The sequence below is a fragment of the Ranitomeya variabilis genome, chromosome 2 (genome assembly GCF_051348905.1).
Source record: "Ranitomeya variabilis isolate aRanVar5 chromosome 2, aRanVar5.hap1, whole genome shotgun sequence".
NCBI classification, from domain to species: Eukaryota; Metazoa; Chordata; class Amphibia; order Anura; family Dendrobatidae; genus Ranitomeya; species Ranitomeya variabilis.
Genome location: NC_135233.1, coordinates 14,433,589 through 14,455,496, shown reverse-complemented (window position 1 = coordinate 14,455,496; position 21,908 = coordinate 14,433,589). Strand labels below are relative to the sequence as shown.

Below are 21,908 nucleotides of genomic sequence, written 5' to 3'. Positions count from 1 at the left end.
AGTTTTTTATTTTCCCAAGGATAATAGGAGAAATTGGACCCCAAATGTTGTTGTCCAGTTTGTCCTGAGTACGATGATACCCCATATGTGGGGGTAAACCACTGTTTGGGCGCACGGCAGGGCTCGGAAGGGAAGGCACGCCATTTGGCTTTTTGAATGGAAAATTAGCTCCAATCATTAGCGGACACCATGTCGCGTTTGGAGAGCCCCTGTGTGCCTAAACATTGGAGCTCCCACACAAGTGACCCCATTTTGGAAACTAGACCTCCCAAGGAACTAATCTAGATGTGTGGTGAGCACTTTGAACCCTCAAGTGCTTCACAGAAGTTTATAACGCAGAGCCATGAAAATATAAAATTATTTTTCTTTCCTCAAAAATTATTTTTTAACCCACAATTTTTTATTTTCCCAAGGGTAACAGGAGAAATTGGACCCCAAAAGTCGTTGTGCAGTTTCTCCTGAGTACGCTGATACCCCATATGTGGGGGTAAACCACTGTTTTGGCACACGTCGGGGAGCGGAAGGGAAGTAGTGACGTTTTGAAATGCAGACTTTAATGGAATTCTCTGCGGGCGTCACGTTGCGTTTGCAGAGCCCCTGATGTGCCTAAACAGTAGGAACTCCCCACAATTGACCCCACTTTGGAAACTAGACCCCCAAGGGAACTTATCTAGATGTGTGGTGAGCACTTTGAACCCCCAAGTGCTTCACAGAAGTTTATAACGCAGAGACGTGAAAATAAAAAATGTGTTTTCTTTCCTCAAAAATATTTTTTTAGCCCAGAATTTTTTAATTTTCCCAAGGGTAACAGGAAAAATTTGACCCCAAACGTTGTTGTCCAGTTTCTCCTGAGTACGCTGATACCCCATATGTGGGGGTAAACCACTGTTTGGGCACATGGCGGGGCTCGGAAGGGAAGTAGTGACGATTTGGAATGCAGACTTTGATGGAATGGTCTGCGGGAATCATGTTATGTTTGCAGAGCCCCTGATGTGCCTAAACAATAGAAACCCCCCACAAGTGACCCCATTTTGGAAACTAGACCCCCCAAGGAACTTATCTAGATGTGTGGTGAGCACGTTCAACCCCCAAGTGCTTCACAGAAGTTTACAACGCAGAGCCGTGAAAATAAAAAATCATTTTTCTTTCCTCAAAAAAGATGTTTTAGCAAGCAATTGTTTATTTTCACAAGGGTAACAGGAGAAATTGGACCCCAATATTTGTTGCCCAGTTTGTTGTGAGTACGCTGGTACCCCATATGTGGGGGTAAACCACTGTTTTGGCGCACGTCAGGGCTCGGAAGGGAAGTAGTGACATTTGAAATGCAGACTTTGATGGAATGGTCTGCGGGCGTCACGTTGCATTTGCAGAGCCCCTGATGTGCCTAAACAGTAGAAACACCCCACAAGTGACCCCATTTTGGAAACTAGACCCCAAAAGGATCTTATCTAGATGTGTGGTGAGCACTTTCAACCCCCAAGTGTTTCACATAAGTTTATAACGTAGAGCCGTGAAAATAAAAAATCATTTTTCTTTCCTCAAAAAAGATGTTTTAGCAAGCAATTGTTTATTTTCACAAGGGTAACAGGAGAAATTGGACCCCAATATTTGTTGCCCAGTTTGTTGTGAGTACGCTGGTACCCCATATGTGGGGGTAAACCACTGTTTGGGCGCACGTCAGGGCTCGGAAGGGAAGTAGTGACATTTGAAATGCAGACTTTGATGGAATGGTCTGCGGGCGTCACGTTGCATTTGCAGAGCCCCTGATGTGCCTAAACAGTAGAAACACCCCACAAGTGACCCCATTTTGGAAACTAGACCCCAAAAGGATCTTATCTAGATGTGTGGTGAGCACTTTCAACCCCCAAGTGTTTCACATAAGTTTATAACGTAGAGCCGTGAAAATAAAAAATAATTGTTCTTTCCTCAAAATTATGTTTTAGCAAGTAATTTTTTATTTTTGCAAGGGTAACAGGAGAAATTGGACCCCAATAGTTGTTGCCCAGTTTGTCCTGAGTACGCTGGTATCCCATATGTGGGGGTAAACCACTGTTTGGGCGCACGTCGGGGCTTGGAAGGGAGGGCGCACCATTTGACTTTTTGAACGCAAGATTGGCTGGAATCATTGGTGGCGCCATGTTGCGTTTGGAGACCCCTGATGTGCCTAAACAGTGGAAACCCCTCAATTCTAACTTCAACACTAACCCCAACACACCCCTAACCCTAATCCCAACTGTAGCCATAACCCTAATCACAACCCTAACCCCAACACACCCCTAACCACAACCCTAACCCCAACACACCCGTAACCCTAAATCCAACCCTAATCCTAACCCTAATCCCAACCCTACCCACAAGTGTAACCCCAACACAACCCTAACCCTATCCTTAACCCTAACCACAAGCCTAATCTTAACCCTATTTCCAACCCTAGCCCTAATTCCAACCCTAAGGGTACCGTCTCACATAACGATTTACCAACGATCACGACCAGCGATACGACCTGGCCGTGATCGTTGGAAAGTCATTGTGTGGTCGCTGGGGAGCTGTCACACAGACCGCTCTCCAGCGACCAACGATGCCAAGGTCCCGGGTAACCAGGGTAAACATCGGGTTACTAAGCGCAGGGCCACGCTTAGTAACCCGATGTTTACCGTGGTTACCAGCGTAAAAGTAAAAAAAAAAAAACGTACATACTCACATTTTGGTGTCCTTCAGGTCCCTTGCCGTCTGCTTCCCGCTCTGACTGAGCGCCGCCGTACAGTGAGAGCACAGCACAGCGGTGACGTCACCGCTGTGCTCTGCTCTCACTTGCCGGCCGGCCGATGTTTACCCTGGTTACAAGTGAACGCATCGCTGGATAGCTGTCACACACAACGATCCAGCGATGACAGCGGGAGATCCAGCGACGAAAGAAAGTTCCAAACGATCTGCTACGACGTACGATTCTCAGCAGGGTCCCTGATCGCTGCTGCGTGTCAGACACAGCGATATCGTATGGATATCCCTGGAACGTCACAGATCGTACCGTCGTAGCGATCAAAGTGCCACTGTGAGACGGTACCCTAACTCTAATTCCAACCCTAACCCTAAGGCTATGTGCCCACTTTGCGGATTCGTGTGAGATTTTTCCGCACCATTTTTGAAAAATCCGCAGGTAAAAGGCACTGCGTTTTACCTACGGATTTACAGCGGATTTCCAGTGTTTTTTTGTGCGGATTTCACCTGCGGATTCCTATTGAGGAACAGGTGTAAAACGCTGCGGAATCCGCACAAAATTGACATGCTGCGGAAAATACACAGCGTTTCCGCACGGTATTTTCCGCACCATGGGCACAGCAGATTTGGTTTTCCATAGGTGTACATGGTACTGTAAACCTGATGGAAAACTGCTACGAATTCGCAGCGGCCAATCCGCTGCGGATCCGCGGCCAATCCGCTGTGGATCCGCGGCCGATCCGCTGTGGATCCGCGGCCGATCCGCTGCGGATCCGCGGCCGATCCGCTGCGGATCCGCGGCCGATCCGCTGCGGATTCGCAGCCAAATCCGCACTGTGTGCACATGCCCTAACCCTACCCCTAACCCTAACCCTACCCCTAATTCTAACCCTAATTCTAACCCTAGTTCTAACCCTAACCCTAGCAGAAAAAAAAAAAAAATATTTAATTTATTTTTATTATTGTCCCTATGGGGGTGATAAAGGGGGGTCATTTACTTTTTTTTTCATTTTGATCACTGCGATAGGCTATATCGCAGTGATCAAAATACTTCTGAAATGAATCTGCCAGCCGGCAGACTCTGCGGGCGCAGTGCGCATGCGCCCGCCATATTGGAAGATGGCGGCGCCCATGGAGAAGCCGGACGGACATCGGGAGGCCCGGTAAGTATGAAGGGGGGGTGATCGGATCACGGGGGGGGGACCGGAGCACAGGGGGGGGGGGGACCGGAGCACAGGGAGGGGGCACCGGAGCACGGGGGCAGCGGACAGGAGGACGGAGGAGCGGACAGAACGAATTAGGGGGGCGGACCGCGCACCGGAGCACTGGGGGGGCGATCGGTGGGGTGGGGTGGGGGCAGATTAGGTTTTCCAGCCATTAGATATTGCAGCATCGGCCATGGCTGGATTGTAATATTTCACCGTTTTTTTGGGTGAAATATTACAAATCGCTCTGATTGGCAGTTTCACTTTCAACAGCCAATCAGAGCGATCGTAGCCACGGGGGGGTGAAGCCACCCCCCTGGGCTGAAGCACCACTCCCCCTGTTCCTGGAGATCGGGTGAAATTGGAGTTAACCCTTTCACCCGATCTGCAGGAGCGCGATCCCTCCATGACGCATACGCTGCGTCACAGGTCGGGAAGGCACCGACTTTCATGACGCAGCGTATGCGTCAAAGGTCGGGAAGGGGTTAAAATAAAGTTCCCGGTCACCTCCCGCCTCCCACCCCCTGTGCGCCCGCCCACTTGCATTAAAATACTCAACCTGCTCCTGCGATGCTTCCTCTCAGCGCATGGCAGCTTGTCCTGTGTGAGCGGTCACGTGGTGCCGCTCATTACAGGGATGAATATGCAGCTCCACCCCTATGCGCTCCCACGAACACTGACATGTCTCCGTGTTTTTCAAACGGACACACGGTCCGTGAAAACACACTGACATGTGCAGAGACACATTTCTTTTAATGTGTCTACGTGAGTCAGTGTCTCCGGTACGTGAGAAAACTGTCACCACACGTATCGGAGCCACTGACGTGTGAGAACAGGTGTAGAGGTGTAACCCTCTCTAGATCACAAGTGTCAGAGATTGCTCAGCTGGAGGCGTCTGTGCCAGCATGCCCCTGACTGAACGGCCGTATTTATGACTTGTAAAATCTTATTTAAGTCGTTTAGCTTTTCACAGCGAGTGCCAGAAAGATCTGCTGCTCTATGAAGAATCTCTCCTTTGTTTTTTGCAGAAATATCTTGGCTATAGAATCTTATACAGTATACATAATAATATAAGCTATGATAGAACATTATACTTGGATTGTGTGCGAATCACTTGCTTGTCCCAGAATCTCCAAAAGTGCAGGGTCGGACACGAAGAAAAATCTTGGAAAAATCAGTCTTTTTCCCTCCAAATACCTGAAAGACAAACAGAAAACATTCACTTGCCTTCTGTCAATGCTGCTGCTTATCTTAATAACTGAATATAGGACGTCTTCCGCCGTTGAGTTTTGTGTCAGCTTTCCTCTTTGTCAACTTAAAAGGAAAGTGCAATAGTCTGCAAAAAACAACGGACAGTCTGGGCGACAAAGTGCACTGTACACATGTATGGGATGGGGGGAGGGTGTTGGCTTTCGGCAGAAATATTGATCAGTCATAAATAGTAGCTCTGATCCAATGTGCTCTCATGCACCTGCATTTATTTCCTATCAGCATCATCTGTTTACAATCATCATGAGACCGTACAGTGCAAAAATGTCATTCACCGGTGGAAGAAATGCTGCAAGGGCAGAATGTTTTACAAAATACAAAATGTAATAGTTTATTTGTATCCATTACCAAAATGAAAGTGAATTAACAAAGGAGAAATGCAAATCCCATCAGTATCTGTGACTGCCCGTCGCCTCCATCATCAGTATCTGGTGACCGCCCGTCACCTCCATGATCAGTATCTGGTGATCAACTGTCACCTCCATGATCAGTATCTGGTGATCAACTGTCACCTCCATCATCAGTATCTGGTGACCGCCCGTCGCCTCCATCATCAGTATCTGGTGACCGCCCATCCCCTCCATCATCTAGCTCTGGTGACCGCCCGACACCTTCATCATCAGTATCCACCTGTCGCCTCAATCATCAGTATCTGGTGACCGCCCGTCTCCTCCATCATCAGTATCTGGTGACCGCCTGTCACCTCCATCATCTAAATCTGGTGACCGCCAGTCTCCTCCATCATCATTATCAGGTGACTGCCCATCCCCTTCATCATCAGTATCTGGTGACCGCTCATCGCCTCCATCATCTGTATCTGGTGACCGCCCATCACCTCCATCATCAGTATCTGGTGACCGCCCATCACCTCTATCATCAGTATCTGGTGACCGCCCGTCGCCTCCATCTTCTCCTCATCACTTGTACACAGGTTATGGAGGGTCTCGGCAGGAGGTTGTACCAAACATCTTGGAGACCGGACCTCAGATCTCCTGTGTATGAGGCTCATGTGGATCCTTCTGTCTCTTCCTGTGATCCCAGACAGACGGGATGATGGGAGATCAGGGCTCGGTGGAGTCGGATCATCGCCCCCAGGACTCCTCGTTACTAGTGGCATTGGCCGGATGTTGGGGGTCATTGTCCGGATGTAGGAGCAGACAGATGGCATTACATGATGGATAACTATTGATTTGATTTACATTTCTCTTTCGTTCCTTCACTTTGTAATTTTGTTAAATGTTAAAAATAAACTATTACAGTACACTTCTATTATGGAAGCTTCTTACTCTGCAGCATTATTGCGACACCTGTAAGGTCCTAGACAGCCGTAAGAAGCCATAAAGCAACCGTAAGAAGTACAGGAGGCGCAGCCGTAAGAAGTACAGGAGGCGCAGCTGTAAGAAGTACAGGAGGCGCAGCCGTAAGAAGTACAGGAGGAGCAGCCGTATAGGAGGAGCCGCCAGCTCAGAAGCCATTGTTGCAGAATTGCTGGCGTGTATTATCCCATAAGTACAGAGAGAATCAGACACCACTCAGCTGCCACCATGGTGTCTCCAGCTATCGGCTCTTGTTCTGAGCTGCCGTCCGCGGTGCTGCTGGGAGGATGCCATACCCTGTGAGGGACTTCCGGCAGAGTTCCAGCTGTTTGTGCAGATGAGGCAGCAGGTTGGCCATGGTGTCATCCCCGGCGCAGCACTGAACGGCATTGGCATTCCCATGCGCTCGCTGCATTACCTTCACCCAGGTCTTGTCTATGTTCTGGAAGCGCTTGACCTCCTGCATGTGAAGAAGAGATTTGTCTGTATATAGATCCCCATAGGTTACATACACTCCTACAGTTCAGCCGTGTTCACACACAGGCCTCTCACCTGTGGCAACTGACTGGCGATATCTCCAGAAACAAAAACTGCTTCCAGGTAGACCCAGAGGGTCTGAACCACTAACCACTCCTCTAGGATGTCGAACGACGCGCTCAACTTGTGGATCCAGCTGTGAATTTGGTTTTCAAAATGGTTATTGTATCTAGAACACAAAACACAGGTATTGATCACTGCTATTGAATACTATCGTGTAGAAGGATTATATATAAAGGATTCCTAAATTGTGACAAATATTTGAAGAGAAGGGAACTTTCTCCAAGCCTCAAGAATAAATGGAATGAAGAAAACATGCAGCCTCGTCTTCTGTCCGATCACTGCAGGACAATGGGAGACATGAAGCTGATACATGTCCTGACTCCCTGACAATATATTGCTCTAAGTAATCACTATGCGGGGTGGACTCAGGGGTCAGGCTTCATCATAAGGTTGGGAGAATAGGGGCTGTGGAGGGGACCAGGGCCTTTTCTGGTGGGACTCGCCAATCATGGCTTGAGAGCGGCGCTCGTGTTGGCCAAGCCGATGAACCGGACATCCAGACATCATTGATCTCGGTAGGTTTTTGCTTATATAAGAAGTGGCTTTTAGTTATTTGGGCCTTATATATGAATCTCTGCATTTAATATAGAGTATCCCACAAAGTACCATTCAGCCGACTGCTATTTCTCCCGATCTCCCGCTCCTGTGCTCTCTATCAGATAATTCTGCTCTGGCAGCGGCTTATTTCTCTGAGGAGTTATAGGATTAGATGATTGAGTTCTGTGTGATTTTTACGTCTCCTGACATAATGACAACGGCTAGCTGGGGGCCCCACAACCATTAGATGGTTGGCTGATCCTGCTGAAATCAGGGGATCAGCCGGCTTTTATCTAATGAGCCTTTGCTCTTCCATTAGAAGACACAGAAGAACCCACATGGACCCCGAATCACTGAGGCCAGCGATTTTCTCGCCGGTCATGATGAGAGCGTTGGAGTCAGGCGCTCCTGATTTATTAAGAGGCGCATCAGTGCTAGTGAATCAGATGCATCTGACGAGTTTCGTGCGTCCCATCACATATATCACTCTGGGGTAAGGAACGCACAGCTTCTCATGCAACAGACATGGCGTCAGCCCCAGCTTTGTCCATTGTGGCAGAGCTTAGAGAAACTGTAGTGGAAATGCCGAAATTCACAACATTTTTGCAACTCTGAGCTGCACAAAAAGTTTGCGACTTTTAAAAGCAATTTACACCAGAATTCTGGCAAAACTGCTTTGCTGCATCGGGGCCACGGTGTGCTGCGGAGTAAAACATGGGAGGTGTACGCAGACATACATTCTCCATTACCTGCTGTTAAGCAGTGACCCGAGAACCATCAGACTGTCCTCCATTGCTCGCATGGTCTCTGCAGCTTCTGCTCCATTTATTAAGAGTTCTCCTTTGCATTTAAAGGTTGAAAAGTGTAAAAACTGCTTGCTCCAGACGTCCGTTATATGCGCCAGTTTGCTTTTAATGTCCTTCTCCTTCACAGCTGATATACAGATATCCTGTGGTGTGAGAGATAAGAATTAGAACCCATGGAAAGTGACTGAAAGAACTTAATTGTAGTCAGAAGTTTAAGGCTATGTGCACACGTTGCGGATTAGGCTTAGGAATTTCTGGTGCGGATTCTGCCTCTCCTGGCAGAAAATGCACCTGCGGTTTTTTGTGCGGTTCCGCAGCGTTTTTGTGCGTTTTTGCTGTGTTTTTTACCCCTGCGGTTTTCTATAATGGAATGGGTACAAAAACGCTGCAGATTCACAAAAAAGAAGTGACATGCTACTTCTTTTAAACCGCAGCGTTTCCGCAGCGGATTTTCCACAAAGTGTGCACAGCATTTTTTTTTTCTCATTGATTTACATTGTACTGTAAATCAATTGCAGATCTGCAGAGTTTCTGCACTGCAAAAAACGCTGCGGATCCGCAGAGAATCCGCAACGTGTGCACATACCCTTAGTCTAGCACCAACATATTCTGCAGCGCTTGCCATCACTCATATTAGTCCCTGTGTGCCCACCACCACATTCCGGGGGTCCCCACCCTCTTTTGACAATTGTTGCTATGTCACCCAGGGGGTTAACAATGGCCCCTATACTCTACCATTGTAATTCACTTAGTGGACTAAAGAATATTATAAAAGATTTAGTCAAATACGTTGTATTAACAAGTACAAAAAAGTATTAAAGAGGGGACTTGATCGAGATTTGAGTATTGTATGTCGGTCTTTATCCAGGGTGTGCTGGAATAAGACGCGTCAAATTCATGAAGGAGCGTGCGTCTTGTAAGGCCGGCGTCACACTCAGCGTATGTAAATACGGTCCGTTTATTACGGCCGTAATACGGAGAAATGTTCCCAAAATAGTGATCCGTATGTCATCCGTAGGCAGGGTGTGGCAGCGTATTTATTGGACATCCAGCAGAGGGCGCCTCACCGCGACTCAAGGTAACTACAGGTCAGTCCCGTGCAATCCATTCATTACCCGGGTTTTTACAGGCAGGGGCGGCTGCATTAACAGGCTTCTGCTTGTAAAATTAGTTAACCCTTTCAGATGGATTTACAACGTGGACAGAACGATGGAAGGTATGGAATATTGTTGTTTGTTTTTTTGTAACTTTGTTCCAGGTGACAAGGGTCTTCAGGTGGATTAAGAGTCTAATAAAATATTACAACAACCTGTGTCTTTATTTCACTAAAGTACTTTGTAATAATGTGTGTGTTTTATTAACCATTTCGTACTATTGGATTAATAATGGATAGGTGTCATAATTGACGCCTCTCCATTATTAATCTGGCTTAATGTCACCTTACATTAGCAAGGTGACATTAACCCTTCATTACCCCATATCCCACCGCTACACAGGAGTGGGAAGAGAGTGGCCAAGTGCCAGAATAGGCGCATCTTCCAGATGTGCCTTTTCTGGGGTGGCTGGGGGCAGATGTTTGTAGCCAGGGGGGGCCAATAACCATGGACCCTCTCCTGGCTATTAATATCTGCCCTCAGTCACTGGCTTTACCACTCTGGCGGAGAAAATTGCGCGGGAGCCCACGCCAATTTTTTCCGCCATTTAACCCTTTATTTTAGCAGCTACAGCGCCAAAATTTTGCACATACACACTACTAACATTAGTAGTGTGGAATATGCAAAAAAATAAGGGATATAAGATGGTTTACTGTATGTAATCATGTCACATATCCTGTCAGGTTTGTGAAGGAGAAATGAAAAGCCGGCAATTGAATTACCGGCTTTTCTCTCTAACACCGGTGAGTATTTCTCGCAAGTCACACTGCTGGTCCGTGTGGAATCCGTATTTTTCTCGCCCCCATAGACTTTCATTGGCGTATTTTTGGCGCAATACAGTGACAAACGCAGCAGGCTGCGATTTTCTACCGCCGTACAAGACTGTATAATACGGATGGGTAATATACGGCAGATAGGAGCTGGGCCATAGAGATTCATTGGGCCATGTGTAATGCGTATTTTACGGACGTATTTTCTGCGCTCATACGTCCGTAAAACTCGCTAGTGTGACGCCGGCCTAATAAGTTTGGTGCATCTTCCAGCTGAAGAGCACCAGGTTCAGAAATGTTACTCTCATCGCTGACTGGAGTACAGCTCTGTTTCAATTTACACCTCTTTTGTGACTAAATTATAATGAATTTATTGGGCCGTGCTCTACCGTGTCCATTCCGATAAGTTCTAAGCAGTTTTCAAAAAGTTATTGCAGCTGGTGTAAAAGTGCTAGATTACACTATGTAACAAATTTTTGTAAATTTTTTGTTTTGAACAGCTGACATGTGCTCGCAATAGCGGCGGGTGAAATCACGATTCACCCGCCACTATTAACTAGTTAAATGCCGCTGTCAAACGCAGACAGCGGCATTTAACCGGCGCTTCCGGACGGGCGGCCGGAAATGAGCGCATCGCCGACCCCCGTCACATGATCGGAGGTCGGCGATGCTTCTGAATAGTAACCATAGAGGTCCTTGAGACCTCTATGGTTACTGATCCCCAGCAGCTGTGAGCGCCACCCTGTGGTCGGCGCTCACAGCACACCTGCATTTCTGCTACATAGCAGAGAACATCAGATCGCTGCTATGTAGCAGAGCCGATCGTGTTGTGCCAGCTTCTAGCCTCCCATGGAGGCTATGGAAGCATGGCAAAAGTAAAAAAAAAAAATGAATGTTTCATGAAAAAACCCCTTCACATGTCACTTGTCCGATAGCCCGGTTCATTAATATGAGAAGCGCACCATGGCGCTTCCGGTAATCCTAAACTTGGCACAGGCTTGTGACTCCTTCATTAGGAGGATTCTACATTTGTGGTATCAATCCAAACAGCCATCAGTCTCCAGGAACATGCATGTACAGAATGTAAGAACATCCAGTGTTATCACAGCATAAAGGAGGACAATGAAATGGGTAACGGATCTTATTTCAAACCAAGTAATAAAGGACACTCACTGTAATTGTATCTTTATGCTGAAGAATTGAGGCTTCCATAATGTTACTCAGGCAAAACGAGTCGGACTGAACATCGAGTCTGCGTCCTAAAAGATCTGCGATACGGTCCCAGTGCCAGTTCATCATGGCGTCATTTGTCATCATTTCTAATAACGGACAAGATTCGCTGAAGTCATTTATTATTTTCTTAAGATCCAGGAAAAGTTGCCAGTGCTCTAGGTCCTTTGTAAGTTCATTACATCTTTAAAGAAAGTGAGAAAACATTCAGACATCGATCGTTCGTCTATGGCATTTACTTCTTTATAGAATTATTTATGGCTCGTACTTTTCCTGGTAATCCTTGAGCTCTGCGGTAATGCTCTGCACGTTTACATCTGACCAGACGGTCTCATTGTACTCATTAATACTCTTCATCACCACTTCATATAACCCATACAGCTTCTGCAATCGTCCAAGCTCCGTCCTGTGGAAGAAAATAAGATTAATGTTTATCCACTTCCCTCCATTGTGAGGTGAATTAGTGAAAAAAAATTACCATTAATTTTTGGGCTTTGTTTTTTTACAGTTTTTGTTGTGCGCTCAAAATGACCAAAAAATTTAATTTCTGATTTATAAGCCTCCTTCAACCCTGGGCTGTGGGTATACACCCTGCCACGAGAAGGTGCGACACTAGGTGACCTGGTGGGCTATGTAGGGCACTGGCGTATACACGGCAGAGTGCTGTATGAGGTTTTATCACAGAGCACTTGGCCCAATGATATTCTATGGGCGCTGGAGATCTGCAATTATTTCCTCATTCTGATTCAGCAGCAAGCTCCGATAATCGGATCATTTGTCACCCATACAGTGGCATGTAAATGTTTGTGCACCCCTAGTCAAAATTACTGTTATTGTGAACAGTTAAGCAAGTTGAACATGAAATGATCTCTAATAGGGCTAAAGTTACAGATGACACATTTCCTCTGTATTTTATGAAATTATTCATATATAATGTTGTTTTTTACGTTTTAAAAATGCCAAAAAGCTAAATGAGTCAATGCATAGTTGGTACCTAGCAGCGCTCCCTTTTGAAACTATCACAGCTTGTACACGCTTTTTGTAGCCAGACAAGAGTCTTTCAGTTTTTGTGTGAGGGATTTTCATCCATTCTTCCTTGGAGACTTCCTCCCGTTCTGTGAGATTCCTGTGGTGTCTTGCATCCTCTGCTATTTTGAGGTCACAGATTTTCAATGATGATCAGATCAGGGACTGTGAGGGCCATTGTAAAACCTTCATCCTGCGCCTTTTGAGGTCGTCTATTGTGGATTGTGACGTGTGTTTAGGATTATTATCCATTTGTAGTAGCTATCCTCTTCCTCTTTTCACCTTCAGCTTTTTTACAGATTATGCTATGTTTGCATCAAGAATTTGTCAGGCAGGAGAGGTTTTCTTCTGATGACTTTTCCATGAAGGCCATATTTGTGCAGGTGTCTCTGAACAGTAGAACAATGTACCACAACTCCAGACTCTGCTAAATCTTTCTGAAGGTCTTTTGCAGTCAAGCAGGGGTTCTGGTTTGCCTCTCTAGCAATCCTACGAGCAGCTCTCACTGAAATGTTGCTTGGTCTTCCAGACCTTATCTTGACCTCCACCGTTCCTGGTAACTGACATTTCTTAGTTATATTTCAAACTGAGGAAAAGGCAACTTGAAAAAGCATTGCTCTCTTCTTATAACCTTCTCTTGCTTTGTGGATCTCCACCATTCTCAGAGTGCTCTGCGGCTGCTTAGAAGAACCCATGGCTGCTGTTTTTTGGCACAGGGTTAGAGGAGGCCGGGTTTTTATAAAGCTGGAAATTTGCATCACCTGGTCTTTCCTTATGATGATAGTGAACAAGTCATAACCCTAACAGGATAATTAAGGTTTCAGACCTTGATCAAAGTTATCTGAGAACTCATATCGCCAACACTGCCCAAACTTTGCATTGGCTCATTTCACTTTTTGTAATTTTTAAAATGCAAAATATGACAATATCTTTTTTTGCCTAACCTACGAAGGAAATGTGTCATCTCTATCTTTAGCTCTATTAGAGATCTGTAAACTGTAAAGCGCTGTGTTGTATGTTAGCGCTATATAAAAATAAAGATTATTATTTCATCTTCATCTTGCTTAACTGTTCATAATATGTCATTTTGACCAGGGGTGCCCAAACTTTTACATGCCACTGTACAAGTCTATGGTTGCAGGTTAAACATCGGACTGCACTCGGATGTCATCTCAGTGTAGTCTGATGTACACACACAGAAACAATGGAGAAGATGGAGGAATTACAAGAGAATTGGATCACACTGACATGACACTTGGATCAAACTCTGACAATGTCATTACTATAATCGGCCTGTTTCTCTACCATGACAGAAGATATGTTAGTGTGAATAAACTCTGAGCATGGTGTCTGTAGGAAATAAACTCTATCTGTATCACGTTGTCTGCATGTTTTTTTTACCTTTTTAATTCTTTCCTTTCTCCTAAGTGGTGCAGATGTTTTCCACGTTAGGTTACATTCCCAGGAAGAGCACAAAGTGTACTGCAAAGTAGTTGTAGTACCTCCCTACAGACGACATTCACAGCCCATAAATACCACCAGAGTGGAGAGCCTGAATCCATAAGATCCATACAAGGTCACCAAAGGGGTGAGACCTATGATGTTGAATTGGTTATTATAATTTGCCTACGTCCGCCGCCCCTTCTGATCTTCCATGAGATCTGGTTAGGATTTGTACCACGGGGATCTCCTTCATATTTATTCTCCATGGCCACCTTCTCCCATTATACAGTAACACTGCAACAATTTTCCCTTTTTTGGTACCATTGCAAGAGGATCTTTGGCTGTCCTAGAGGTCCTTCTCTCTCCAACTGAATAGCAGGATATTCTCAGGCTGCATCTCATTTGCCACATGCTTCTCATTTGCTACATGCTTCACAGTTCCTTTGAAAGGTTTTTCTTGTGTCAGTGCAGCTTGCGGCCTGCACTATGGCCACTTCTGTGGCTGTTGAAGGCTCCACTTAGATCCTGGTCCGCTCACCCAGCATCGAAAAAGACCTATACACTTTGCAAGAAAACATCTACATGACATTATCAAGGATGCTGCTGGGAGCAAGAGTAGGAGAGCAAAATTCCAGCCATCTTTGCACTCCTACGGCTTTTCATTCTGAGGAGAAAGGAGGTCTTCCCAACCCTCAATCTCCTCGTTTAGGCCTCAATCATCTTTAATAAGTCTGCTGCAGAATCACCACCCTCCACTGCATTAAGGTCTTCCCCCTCTTGCATCACCTTTGCAAATGAGGGGACATTTCTCCACTGCGGAGAGATTTTAATGGCTCATGTTATTGAGATGGTATGTCTGAGTTGTCAAATCAAATCTGCTTATCTGCCCCATGCACGTTTTTTCCTTTGTCCCATCAGAAGGCTGGATATTGCAGGCTCTCCTTCTTCTGGGCCATCCACAACTTTCATCCAAGGGGTCATTTAACCCATTACAGGCTCTGAACATTTCCAGGGAAAACAATCTAACCTATCAGTTCCTAAAAATGCATGATCAGACACATTATAACTTGAAGAGACTACCAATTTGTACGAGTCCAAAGATTTTGCATGGAATCCGTGCATCCATGGTGACGTCACTGGAACTAGAAGGATCCCTCTCTGCTGCAGACATTTGTGACTTGCATCTTCATATACTCATCACACAGTCTCACCAGGGGTTTCTTCATTCCCAGTTCACTGTGTAAGAGGAAAATCAAGATCGGGCATACCTATCTCGCGCTGGTTCCGGAACTACCGGGACTGTCACCCATGTTGCAGGGGGGGAAGACTTTCAGACAAGGACAGACCCTTGCATGTGACTGCGGTGAGTGGGGCTGGGTTAAAAGGTGCTGCGCGTGGGAAAAAGGTCAGAGTCCAGGCGGGAAAGATAAGTGGACAGTCGGGCAGAGTTTCCCTTGAGCACAGGCCGACTTGACAGGTCCCCTGCATACCAGTCTGCTGTAGGTGGACGACAGACTGCCAGTTTCCTGCTAACCTCCACGCCAGGAGGTGACTCTCAGTTTAAAGCAGTGACTGTAACGTGCGCGCAGCGCATTGAGAAGCAGGTGACTAGGCCAGAGCCACTTAGCGAGGTACCTGTATAGACCGCGGAGCGAGGCTTTATTTCGGCGGTACTGTGTACTGGACTGAGCATAGCATTTGGCGTTCGCGAGTGCAGGTGCGCTCCTCACCTTTCAGAGGCCCATCACCCTTTCCGTGGATTGGAACTCAGTCTTCTACAGACACCTCCGAGACAACACATGCCGCTGTTGTCGGTGCCACTGTTGGAGAACCAAGACGCTGCAATCAAGAAGACTGCAGACTGATAAGTTTTATTGCCTTTGTTTCGTCCTATCGAACTGTCGCTCATTCCTGCCCTATCCCGTCCTAGCTCCCAGTTCTGCCCTTCTCCCTTATACACCTCTCGAGTCCTTTCACTCCCTGTGTGGAGTATCCGTGAGGTTAATAAACCTGTTAACTCTTGACCTGCCTCCTGTCCGCGACGACATCTCACGTTCCTGCGATTTCCACAATTGTACTCCCCTTTAGACTAGCGATAGCTTCCGGTGTCTTCACTGAGGAGTTAACTCCCATGATGGTATTTACTCCACACAAAGGGGTGGCAATCAATCCTAATCTGAATGATCTTTGATAAAGGCCTCATCCAAAGATAAGAATTGTTCTGGTTTCCCAATCACCTTAGATTTCTTGGAGCTCTTTGGCACCCGAGATGAGTCTGGTTTTCCTTCCATCTGAAAAGCTCTCCTTTCGTTGACCTGGAGCACTTATTTCAGATGGAGTCCCGGAGCTCCATCCATTTTTGCATGAGGGTTCTGGGCAGGAATATCTCAGTCTTTGAGGCAGTATGCTTCTCTCAGCATTGCTCCACTCAGGGCTGCTTGTCTCTGGAAGAATCCTGCCTCCGGATCAACCTTCTGGAACTGAGAGACATTTTTCTGGCTCTGACCCAATTGCTCTCCCCTATTCAGTCACCATCCACGTCAAGTGCAGACAACTAGGGCAGACAAATAACTTGACTGCGGTGGCCTACTTGAACCATTAGGGTTGCTCCAGGAGCCATCAACCAAAAAAGATTCTTCCTAATTGGAACCTCAAGTTCCTGCGCACTCCGTGGTTCACCTCCTTTGTCCTTGAATGCTATTAACCAGAAAATTGAATTTTCATATGTTCAGTAAAATCCCTTTTTTGTTGAATACAGTGGGGGACACAGTTCCCACCTCATTCCTGTTCTCTTCCCCCGGTCCCAGTTATCATCCTCTGTATCCTACACTCTTCTGTTTCCTGGGTTCAGGTCATGCTAGCTCCTAGTTGTCTTTCGATATAACATTTTTACTGTTCTCTTGGTCATTCTCTTACTACAAATGGCACAGAACTGAGCGGGCTCCTGTCTGACGTGGGGGTATAACCCACCAGAAAGCACCAACAGTTTTTTTGTACCTAATGTGGAGCCTTCTAGTGGCTTCACATATACGCACCGTCCTGTGTCTCCCAATACATTCAACAAATAAAAGATTTTGCAGTAATTACAAAAATCCAGTTTTCCCAATTCAACACAATTACGGCTGACTTTTGTGCTGTTACCATTTTGGATTACAAACAATGCTTTCATTGTGTTTTATTACATGTGTTTAGGGGGATTTGTGGTATGTAAAGAAATGCATTTTTTTTTATTATGGCATTTACCATAAGAGTTAAAGGGGTTGTTCAGGAATTATTATTTTTTTTTTATACTATGGGCCTAACACATGATAGGCAGCGCAGGTAGTTGCTAACAGAGGCTTCTCCACGTCAACAGAGCTGCTCTTCTTCTGGGCTGCTCTGTCTACAGGGTGTGACTACTGAGGTCACGCTGATTGACAACCGTCTTCCCTCAGTTAGGCAGTCACACCCTATCTACAGAGCAGAGTGGAAGAGAAGCCGCTGCGGTGTCAATGTGACGTCAGCGGAAGTCAGGAACCCTTCTGTGTTGGCAGAGATCAGCATCAGGAAAAACAAGCAGATAGTTAGCAATTACCTGCCTGTTAGTTCTTAAGGTACCTTCACACGAAACGACTTTGTAACGATATCGCTAGCGATCCGTGACGTTGCAGCGTCCTGGCTAGCGATATCGATTAGTTTGAAACGCAGCAGCGATCAGGATCCCGCTGTGATGTCGCTGAATAAAGTTCAGAACTTTATTTGGTCGTCCGATCGCCGTGTATCGTTGTGTTTGACAGCAAAAGCAACGATACCAGCGATGTTTTACACTGGTAACCAAGGTAAACATCGGGTTACTAAGCGCAGGGCCGCGCTTAGTAACCCGATGTTTACCCTGGTTACCAGTGTAAAATGTAAAAAAAACAAACAGTACATACTTACATTCGCATCCCCCGCCGTCTGCTTCCCACACTGACTGAGCGCCGCAAAGTGAAAGTGAAAGCACAGGACAGCGGTGACGTCACCGCTGTGCCCTGCTACTGCCGGCGCTCAGTCAGTCAGTCAGTGCAGGAAGCGGACGCCGGGGGACGCGAATGTGAGTATGTACTGTTTGTTTTTTTTACATTTTACGCTGGTAACCAGGGTAAACATCGGGTTACTAAGCGCGGCCCTGCGCTTAGTAACCCGATGTTTACCCTGGTTACCCAGGGACCTCGGCATCGTTGGTCGCTGGAGAGCGGTCTGTGTGACAGCTCTCCAGCGATCAAACAGCGACGCTGCAGCGATCGGCATCGTTGTCGCTATCGCTGCACCGTCGTTTCGTGTGAAGGTACCTTAAGGCCCGTTGTAAAAAAAAAAAATTAATAGTCCTGGATAACCCCTTTAAATAACATTATATTTTGATAGATTGGACTTTTGCGGATGTGAGAATACCAAACAGAACTTTTTTAAAATTTAATTATCATAAATATCTTTTATTAAACTTTTTCAAAACCTTTTATTTTAGCCTGCGATCGCTCACTAGCTTATTATGCATGCTGCAATACCACAGTATTGTGGAGCTGGTGCTATGAAACGCACCATATGGATATAGTTTTTGAAGTACATTTCAGGAGTTTGAAGATTTGTCATATTCGAGAATCCATTCCTTGCTTTGGCTTCAAAAACTACGTCCCAATGACATGTACCACAGGGATTGTTCACATGTGGAATTTTAGTTGCAGAAATTCCTGTGAGTGGCCCATTCATGTCAATAGCATTATCAGAATCTTACGCACCTGTGGACGAAATAAGCAGCCAAAAATCACAGTGGCTACAAGCAGTCACCATTTTAGGATTAAGAGACACACTAGCATTTAAAACTTAGGTCTGATTTTCATCTAGAAAAGTGGGACAAGTGTCATGCGAATTTTATGCTATTACAATCCGATTTTTAACACTTTGCATTTGATTTCCATGTTATTTTAACAAGAGCTTTTGCCTAGAGCAATTTTCTATCTGTCATTTACACATAGTTTTCCAAGAAAAATATTCTTCAAGACATAGAGATTAGATATAAATACATGATTGAGATATATAATCAGTGCTTTGCGTGTGTAGTTTACTGTACATGTATATTTTACAAAAAAAAAATCTAAAAAAAAATGACCCCCAAAAATGTATTAACCAGCAGAGGGAAAGTGGACAGCTAGAGGCAGATGTTTATAGCTTGGGAAAGGGGTAATACCCATGGAGCTTCCCAGGCTATTAATATCAGCTCACAGCTGTATACTTAGCCTTTCGTGGTTATTCAAATGGGGACACAAAAAAAAAGACATAGGGTCTCCCTATAATTAATGACCAGCAAAGGCTAGGAGGACAGCTGTGCAATGTTATTAATAGCCCAGGAAAGGGCCATGGATATTGGCCCCATCCAAGACTAAAAACATCAGCTTTTGGCCACTTCAGAAATGGGGCATCCATAAGATGCGATAAATCTGGCCCTTATATGGAGGCAAGAGGGGTGATAGTTGGGGGGGTTATGTCACCTTTGTATTGTCAGGTGACATCAAGCCCAGAGGTCAGTAATAGACGGGCATCTGTAAGACAACCCCATTACTAACTCCATAGTGATATTGTATAAAAACACACACACAGAATAAAGTCCTTTAATTGAAATAATGGTCCAGACCCCTTAAATGAATCTACAAATCGGGCAAAAAATGCAGCAATTTTAAAATGCCTCAGAGGCAACACTGTGTACGAAGCCATATTACTATCGTCCTTCTATTCGCCTCCAAATTTCACTTCTTTTCTGATAGAGTAAAGAAGTGTGCCAAAATATGGTTATGCATTACCTGTAATTCAAGAGAACAAAAAATGACAGGCATCTCAATAATAATTATAACAAAATAATTCTGCATTACCTCCTCTTACGTAAAATCTCATATTCAGTCACAGGCAGGCCACATAGCTGTTCTCCAGAAGAATAAGTGACGCATCGTCTCCAAAGTTCATCAAAACGTGTCTGTAGTAATTATTGTAGAAATACAACGTTTTAACCAATGTTACAGCAGCCCACAGCTATCCCATTGCTGGAAATACATCTGCTTACCTGGAATATCTGCAGCCTCGCACTTGCCTCCTGAGAGGTTATACCAGGAACCATTGGTCCTTCCTGGAGAAATAAAAACCAGAATATATACCAAAAGGATGAGTGAAGTCAGCAGGGTGCTTACATGTAAGGAAATGGAACATTACCACCAAAGGGCACATGTAATGTGCAAATTACTAATATGAGTATTTTACAAGACAGCAGCGGCCATGCCATCATCATGCAACCAAGTGCTTCATCATCACGCAGGGCCCACCTGGAAGGGCCATCACAATGTAATGAGGCATGTAGTGGAGACGGGGGTCCAAGTGCCCACAGACGTCCCCTTCGTGGAGTGTGCATTGAGTTGACCTACAATGCATGTGTCAAAAAATGAAAAGTCACAGAACCTTAAGAAAGACTTAAAAAAAAAAATGGCATCCCCTAAATTCTTTGACATTTACTGTATATTACCTAAAATGCCTGATAACATGTTATGTTGTTCTATTTCGTATCTTGTCTGTAAGGGATTGTCCTCTTTAGAAGACCCTATACCTTAGGAAGGGTGGGGTCCTGCTCCTGTTCCGGGCAGCGGTGCGGCCAGTCTCTGCGGCTCTCCATCATGAGGCCACAGAGGTGCCCACACTGTTTGATGGCAGCTCACATGGATCTGCCCTCTCAGAGTTGATGAGACGGTGCGCTGCACCGGAGCAGAGATGTGAATATGTTAACCCCTTCATGACCTTGCCGTTTTTTGCAATTCTGACCAGTGTCCCTTTATGAGGTAATAACTCAGGAACGCTTCAACGGATCCTAGTGATTCTGAGATTGTTTTTTCGTGACATATTGGGCTTCATGTTAGTGGTAAATTTAGGTCGATAATTTCTGAGTTTATTTGTGAAAAAAACGGAAATTTGGCAAAAATTTAGAAAATTTCGCAATTTTCACATTTTGAATTTTTATTCTGTTAAACCAGAGAGTTATGTGACACAAAATAGTTAATAAATAACATTTCCCACATGTCTACTTTACATCAGCACAATTTTGGAAACAAATTTTTTTTTTGCTAGGAAGTTATAAGGGTTAAAATTTGACCAGTGATTTCTCATTTTTACAACAAAATTTACAAAACCATTTTTTTTAGGGACCACCTCACATTTGAAGTCAGTTTGAGGGTTCTATATGGCTGAAAATACCCAAAAGTGACACCATTCTAAAAACTGCACCCCTCAAGGTGCTCAAAACCACATTCAAGAAGTTTATTAACCCTTCAGGTGTTTCACAGCAGCAGAAGCAACATGGAAGTAAAAAATTAACATTTAACTTTTTAGTCACAAAAATGATATTTTAGCGAATTTTTTTTTATTTTCCCAAGGGTAAAAGGAGAAACTGGACCACGGACGTTGTTGTCCAATTTGTCCTGAGTACGCTGATACCTCATATGTGGGGGTAAACCACTGTTTGGGCGCACGGCAGGGCTCGGAAGGGAAGGAGCGCCATTTGACTTTTTCAATGAAAAATTGGCTCCAATCTTTAGCGGACACCATGTCGCGTTTGGAGAGCCCCCGTGTGCCTAAACATTGGAGCTCCCCCACAAGTGACCCCATTTTGGAAACTAGACCCCCCAAGGAACTTATCTAGAAGCATAGTGAGCACTTTAAACCCCCAGGTGCTTCACAAATTGATCCGTAAAAATGAAAAAGTACTTTTTTTTCACAAAAAAATTATTTTAGCCTCAATTTTTTCATTTTCACATGGGCAACAGGATAAAATGGATCCTAAATT

General features: G+C 45.2%; 1 protein-coding gene across 6 annotated transcripts in view; it reads right to left on the bottom strand.

The window, feature by feature from the left end:
• Positions 1–21,908, bottom strand: part of DNAH8 (dynein axonemal heavy chain 8) — a 411,047-nt gene that overhangs the window by 170,240 nt on the left and 218,899 nt on the right. For all 6 annotated transcript variants that reach the window (XM_077282008.1, XM_077282010.1, XM_077282011.1 and 3 more), the window contains 8 exons: positions 20,145–20,207; positions 19,957–20,057; positions 11,874–12,011; positions 11,549–11,789; positions 8,395–8,594; positions 7,061–7,214; positions 6,805–6,968; positions 5,018–5,120 (listed from right to left, as the gene is read on the bottom strand). In XM_077282008.1, coding sequence (XP_077138123.1) covers positions 5,018–5,120; positions 6,805–6,968; positions 7,061–7,214; positions 8,395–8,594; positions 11,549–11,789; positions 11,874–12,011; positions 19,957–20,057; positions 20,145–20,207 — 1,164 coding nt within the window. The remainder of the gene's footprint in view (positions 1–5,017; positions 5,121–6,804; positions 6,969–7,060; positions 7,215–8,394; positions 8,595–11,548; positions 11,790–11,873; positions 12,012–19,956; positions 20,058–20,144; positions 20,208–21,908) is intronic.